We start from the raw sequence: 7,090 nt of genomic DNA, 5'->3' as shown, positions 1-7,090 counted from the left end.
ACTCCGACCCACGCGCCACTTAGGCTCCGAACGGGTTCAGTTCGACTTTAAATTAGCATTTAGTTTAAAGAAAACTATGCTTAGTTTAATTTGTGTTAATTGAAGCGCGAAGGCAAAGCTTCTTAAGAATTTGAACTCTACCGCAGGGGCCAGGAAACAGATGGCAATTGATGTTTATTCCATTCTCTGCATCCTGTGCACTGACAGTGACAGAGAATGTAAAAGTTGCTGGGGTGAAACAGCAGTCATAGCTAATCCAATAGTCAACGTTTTGGGGTGTTAACGAAGAAATGAGAGAGATGCTTTTCAAGCTGATATTGCCTAACAACTCTTTCCTAATATCGATTTTTGCTATTGCTCACAAGCATACATTTGCATTCATAAAACCACATTTTGAGACAGACTGTTTCATCTTATTTTGTTGCAGATAGTGAGTCTGATCAGCTCAACATGATGTCCAGCTCCAACTGCTCTTCTGACCCGATGGCTGAGAGAGGAGGATGGGGTTGCCTTCCAGAGGTGAAGTGTGGCAACATGACGTCTGGCATGAACGGCAGCCGCATCGAGCTGTTGGATGATGCATGTCTGACCGAGGAAGAGTATCTGGAGAGGTACCTGGGGCTTCGTCGCTCATCAGTGTTCCTCCCGGTCTGCCTCACCTACCTGCTCATCTTCATGGTGGGCGCAGTGGGAAATGTGCTGACGTGCACCGTCATTGCCCGCAACAAAGTGATGTGGACCCCAACCAACTACTATTTGTTCAGCCTGGCGGTGTCAGACCTGCTGGTGCTGCTGCTTGGCATGCCGCTGGAGCTCTATGAGATGTGGCAGAACTACCCTTTCCTCTTCGGCAAAGGCGGCTGCTACTTCAAAACCTTTCTGTTCGAGACGGTCTGCTTGGCTTCCATCCTCAACGTGACGGCGCTGAGTGTGGAGCGCTACATCGCCGTGGTGCACCCGCTGCGTGCCAAGTACGTGGTGACACGCACCCATGCCAAGCGGGTCATCATTACAGTGTGGGGCTTGTCGGTGTTGTGCGCCGTGCCCAACACAAGCCTGCATGGGATCTCCATCCTGCCCAGTCGCTCCAATGGACCTAGCGGGAATGGCAACCCGGATGTGGGGATCCCTGACTCGGCCATCTGCATGATGGTGAAACCACAATGGATGTACAATCTGACCATCCAAGTGACCACGTTGCTGTTTTTTGTTCTGCCAATGCTCACCATCAGCGCTCTCTACATGCTCATCGGCCTGCAGCTGAAGCAGGAGAAGTTGCTTCAGTCACTGGAGGCCAAGTCGGGCTTGGGACAAGACAGTTTCTGTAACATCCGCACACAGCAGCAGAAAGCCCGCCGCCGACAGGTCACCAAAATGTTATGTGAGTATAAAAGCATACCTATCCCTATATATATATATATTTTCTTCTATTCTGGGGTTTTCCATTTGTGTGTTATCCAAGTGATATAATGAAATAATGAGCCCCAATGGAGCTATCTCAACGGTTGTGCTTTGGGACCTAAAGCAAAACCCTCTAGATAGTTCCAATGGGACTCATTATATCGCTTGCTTACAATGTATATCTGAATAAGAATGGTTTGATCATAGGTTCACCCCATCTATCTAATGCAGCAGTGTAGCATAACATACTGTACTATATATGCTACGTGGACAACATGGATTACCCCAGTGGGAATACATCTTTAAAGCACTGACCTCTTATTTCCCCCATGGTCTGGTGAGTCAAAGGGGGACCCATGTGGAGCCGATTTTTGTGATTTGTACTTCAAGTGTGTTCGAGATCTGTTCAGGAAATTTAATGAGCAAATATTGAAAGTTGTTATGTACAATGGAGCTTGTTCCCAGCAAATTCCAGCCCTACATGATTCCCAGTTGTTAATATCCCTTACATTGCTTTGAATGAACTGAGTGATAGGGGACAATAGGGTCTAATTCAGTGGTTCTCAACTAGAGTAGCCTACTGCTGGTTTTCTGTCCTAGCAGGTAATTGCATTTATCTGGCATGCGACGTCCCAGTCACCTATTGACCTTTTTCACAGCAGCCATTTTGTGTCTAAAAGGCAGGGTAAAAAAGGTGCAACCAAAACATTTATGAGGGTTTCCAACTTCCAATCCATTTAGGTGTTCCAGTGCTGGGGCCCTCATTCATGTTTTAGTTGCACCTGCGTTTGCCCTGCCTATAGACCAATTTGGAGTGGACGTCACAGGGTTACGTCACTGCAGTTGCGCACGCATCGCGGTAGCAGAAACTCTGAGGAAACCAAAACTAGAGAGATCCCTGGAATATGGGAAAAAAGACGTCTTGTGCTGTATAGACGCTGGACTTTCCCACTAGGAATATGACGATGTCTGGCACTGCAACTTTGGCGATGTAGGCAGATCCTAGAGACCCATCCTGACAGTGAGGACGTGTCAGGAGGAAACCTCACCCCATTGAAAGAGTTAGCTTATTTGTGTAAGGTAACCTGTCTGTTGCTGGCAAAGCTTTAAAATGTGTGGTCATGGATGTACATCAGTATGCAGCAGGAGATCAATGAGGCAACAGATGTGCAGAAATCACCAGCTTGTCAGACAACATTCTGATAGCTTTTTCCATGAGCTGCTGCAACAGCAGTCTCCATTGACTTCACGATCACCCCAGAGAACCACCGCTTTAATAGGGGGTAAAAAAGAAGAAGAAGAGAGAGAGACGGTTGGGAGACTGAGGTCTATGTGAAGAGAACACTTGAGTTATCACAGTAATAACAACATCGCAAATCTCCCAGTAAACCTGGCAGCATGGTGTATAAACACAAGCCTGAATTGAACACAGAGCTTATTTTTGGACCCATGTGGCAATTGCCGTACATGCGCTGTTGTATTGTTGTGACTCGGACACCATTATCATAGGCATTCATCTGTTTTACAAGCAGGCCACAAATCAGTTTTTCTAATTCAATCACATCTCCTATTGAAATACTATGAATCCCTCGCCTGGGATCCAGCCCCGATGAATCGCAGTTGTCGGCACTCTTTGAATTTGCATAGTGATTATGAATTCATAGGGGCTGGATACCATTGAGGCATTGCCTTACCCTACAGTACTGTCAGGTTTACCATACTGTTAGCTTTTAGAATTTACCCTACAGTACTGTCAGCTTTGACTTGGCTCATCATTTAACAGCTGGGTTTTCATTGAACACGGATTAGTAGCAATGCACATTAATGATAATGAAAAGTGACACAAGCAGTACGGATGAATTAGTCAATTTTCCCTCCACTGGAAACATGGAGCCAATCTGACAGCTGATCTAATTGGCTTTGTCAAACGAGCTTAACGAGGCAGCACACATGTGGTTTGGTGCATATCAGAGGTGAAGGTGAAAGGAAGCATAGAAGGGAACAGGAGTGCATTGCCTACTATGTTATCTTGATACAAGGGGATTACATGTTCTCAGGCCCTGGGCTGTCAAGATGATTGGATTGAAAAATTTATCTTTATACTTTAGGGTCTCATTCAGACTCCACATTCGATAATTTATCAAATGCTGCCCTATCACACTCAGGAGCTTGCTCAAAATACAGCCTCTCTACCATCATGATTTGACAAAGATTTTTTGTGTTTTTGTGTATTTTGAGTATTGCACGTTGCTGATGTTCATCACCTGTTGAGTGGTATTGCTCTGAGACGTGACAAATATCAAACATCAGCAATTAGATTGGGACCATTAATCTTTATTTCAAGCAATAATATACCATCAACAAGTGTATGACTCAGAATGAGGTTCCCTACCAATCAATACACATATGCTCGAGTCCAAAGTGAAGCCAATGAAAATGTTTCTGATCAATTGGAAATTGATAGTGAAAATCCCCCCCCTCTGTAAATGCTCTCTCTCTCTCTTTCTCTCTCAATCACCACCCCCCCCCCCCCCCTCTCTTAGAAGTTGGTCGAATTAAAGATTGTTCTTTGGGCACTGAAACAAAACACATTAATGATTGTCACATACTAAGTATGCTTGCAATGCAAGCAGCAAATTGGAAATGAACATTGGCTTTGTCTGAAGGCAAGACGTAAAATCCTCCGGCAAACAGGCGTTGTGGGCTAATTTGTAACATACTGGGGAGGATGATAAGAGTGTCATTTAATAGGCAGGTCCTAATCAGGCAAAACTATTTAAAAAAAAACAAGCTACTAAACATTAATAAACATTTTCAATTAGAAATCCAATGATAATTGAATCTAATGCTGATGCACAGATCTATATTAAGTGTTGTGCGCACAAGGGAGAAAAGCTCTGCTTCACTGGCACAAAGCCCACAGTGGCACAAAGCCCACACACAGTGGCGCAAAGCCCACACACAGTGGCTCAAAGCCCACACACAGTGGCTCAAAGCCCACAGTGGCTCAAAGCCCACACACAGTGGCTCAAAGCCCACAGTGGCACAAAGCCCACAGTGGGACAAAGCCCACAGTGGCACAAAGCCCACAGTGGCTCAAAGCCCACAGTGGCTCAAAGCCCACAGTGGCTCAAAGCCCACACACAGTGGCTCAAAGCCCACAGTGGCTCAAAGCCCACACACAGTGGCTCAAAGCCCACAGTGGGGCAAAGCCTACAGTGGCTCAAAGCCCACACACAGTGGCTCAAAGCCCACAGTGGCACAAAGCCCACAGTGGCACAAAGCCCACAGTGGCTCAAAGCCCACACACAGTGGCACAAAGCCCACAGTGGCACAAAGCCCACAGTGGGACAAAGCCCACAGTGGGACAAAGCCCACAGTGGCACAAAGCCCACAGTGGCTCAAAGCCCACAGTGGCTCAAAGCCCACAGTGGTTCAAAGCCCACACACAGTGGCTCAAAGCCCACAGTGGCTCAAAGCCCACACACAGTGGCTCAAAGCCCACAGTGGCTCAAAGCCCACACACAGTGGCTCAAAGCCCACAGTGGGACAAAGCCTACAGTGGCTCAAAGCCCACACACAGTGGCTCAAAGCCCACAGTGGCACAAAGCCCACAGTGGCACAAAGCCCACAGTGGCTCAAAGCCCACACACAGTGGCACAAAGCCCACAGTGGCACAAAGCCCACAGTGGGACAAAGCCCACAGTGGGACAAAGCCCACAGTGGCACAAAGCCCACAGTGGGACAAAGCCCACAGTGGCACAAAGCCCACAGTGGCTCAAAGCCCACAGTGGGACAGTTTGAATTGAGAGGAGAGTCCATGTGAATTATGCCAATCAATGCACCTCCATTAGTAACCTCTCCCACCCCATCCCTCGCTTGCTCATGTGGGTCTCTCTCTCTCTCTCTTGCTCTGTTGATTGCTTTGTTTGACTTGTTTTGCTGTCAGTTTTTGGTTTGTAAACATTTTGCTGTCAGTTTTTGGTTTGTAAATGTTTTGTTGTCTGTTTTTTGTTTGTCATTGCTTTGTTTTTCTGACTGTTTTTGGTTTGTGAAGGTACTGATTGTTTTTGTTCCGTCAGCTGAGGAGTTAAATGTTGTGGCGGTAGAGTGTTTAATAAAAGCATATCTGCCAACACTCCTGATTTTCGCAGGAGTCTCCATATTTTTATCCCTTTCTCCTGCTGTGCTCCCGATTTTAATCAAATGGCTGTAGCGGGCTCAGTTTTAAAGCCAGAGTGAAGTATCAGTGAACCTAGTCCTAGATGATCTAAGGCAGGGGTTTTCAAAGTCTGAGGCCATGGGCCTCCCCTCAGACAAGCTTGGAAAAAGGTGCTTCCCCTTTAGTTTACTGTACTTGCTTAGTTTCAGTAAATTCTTGGATGCCTACAAAAAATCTCCAAAACTACTGTATCTCTGAACAAATCTTTAACCAAATCACATGATAACATTTGATAGTGAATGTAATAACTAATGTAAAATAAATAAATAGTTAAAAAATCACTTCCATTCATTGAGCCTCCCCTGAAACAGTTTGGAGCGCCCCTGGGGAGGCCCACCTCCCACTTTGAAAACCTCTGACCTAAAGCATCCATTGTTACCAACCATGTCATGCTAGCTTGTTGGGAAGGGGGCAAAATAATGCTCCAAAGTTAAGCTAGATTTTGGCAGGGAAAAACTATTTTCAAAGGCGTCCCTTGACCTCTCACCTCAAGATATCTGAATGAAAAAGGGTTCTACGGATCCAGAAAAGTCTCCCCTTTACAGATAAGGTAGCACGAGCATAAATCGACAGAACAATGGATCACATCACTGATGGAGCGTTGACGGACCTGACGCATCTGATTTTCTTTTGGGGGGGGCTAATGTTGGCAGGTATGTAAAAGTTTTGTAAAAACTCAACTCTCTCTCTCTCACACAGTTGTTTTAGTGGTGGTGTTTGGGATCTGCTGGGCCCCGTTCCACACTGACCGCCTCATGTGGAGCTTCATCACCGACTGGACCGACGACCACAAGGAGATCTTCCAGTACGTCCACGTCATCTCCGGGGTGTTCTTCTACCTCAGCGCCGCCGTCAACCCCATCCTGTACAACCTCATGTCCACCCGCTTCAGGGAGATGTTCAAAGAGGTCATGTGTAACCGGCCGCGCCGTCCGGCTCCCAGGAAGCACTCGTCCAGCGTCACGCGGGTCACGCTCCGCAGCACCACGAGCGACGCCGCCATGCCCAGCAACGGCACCGCTGTTGTGGAAGGCGACGTGGAAGATGGTGCCTGTGGAGAAAAGGAAAAGGAAACCAGTTTTGCACGAACCTGATGAGGGTATGAGCTAATGTGGTAGGGCGGCGGCCTAGTGGTTAGAGCAGGGGTGTCAAACGTACGGCCCGGGGGCCAGAACCGGCCCGCCAGAGGGTCCAATCCGGCCCACAGGGTGACTTTGCAAAATGTGAAAATTGCACTGAGAAGTCCTTCAATCCAATTGGATGGCCTTGTGAAGGCTAAGGCAGGTTTCAGGAGCAAGTTAAATATTAAGTCGCCTATTCATGTTTTCTGTATTCATCACTAAATGGTCAACTGTAGTCAGTACCCTTGAATACAGAGACTTGCACAGTTGCCATCAAGTGTAATGCAGTTACAGACAGTAAATTTGCTAATTTGTTTGATAGCCCTATGGTAGCTGAGATAACCCT

The 7,090-nt window shown here is 46.8% G+C and overlaps 1 protein-coding gene across 1 annotated transcript; it reads left to right on the top strand.

Moving 5' to 3' along the window:
• Positions 1-450: 450 nt before the first annotated feature.
• Positions 451-6,717, top strand: nmur1a (neuromedin U receptor 1a; the record flags this gene model as incomplete). The annotated part of the gene is made up of 2 exons (XM_083647313.1): positions 451-1,381; positions 6,323-6,717. The coding sequence occupies 2 exons, from the start codon at positions 451-453 to the stop codon at positions 6,715-6,717; spliced, it is 1,326 nt and encodes a 441-aa protein (XP_083503439.1).
• Between the last annotated feature and the right edge of the window lie 373 nt (positions 6,718-7,090).

Source organism: Poromitra crassiceps (genome assembly GCF_964638095.1).
Source record: "Poromitra crassiceps genome assembly, chromosome: 12".
Lineage (NCBI taxonomy): Eukaryota > Metazoa > Chordata > Actinopteri > Beryciformes > Melamphaidae > Poromitra > Poromitra crassiceps.
Note: the sequence above shows the minus strand (reverse complement) of the source record. Positions and strands in the feature narration are given on the sequence as shown.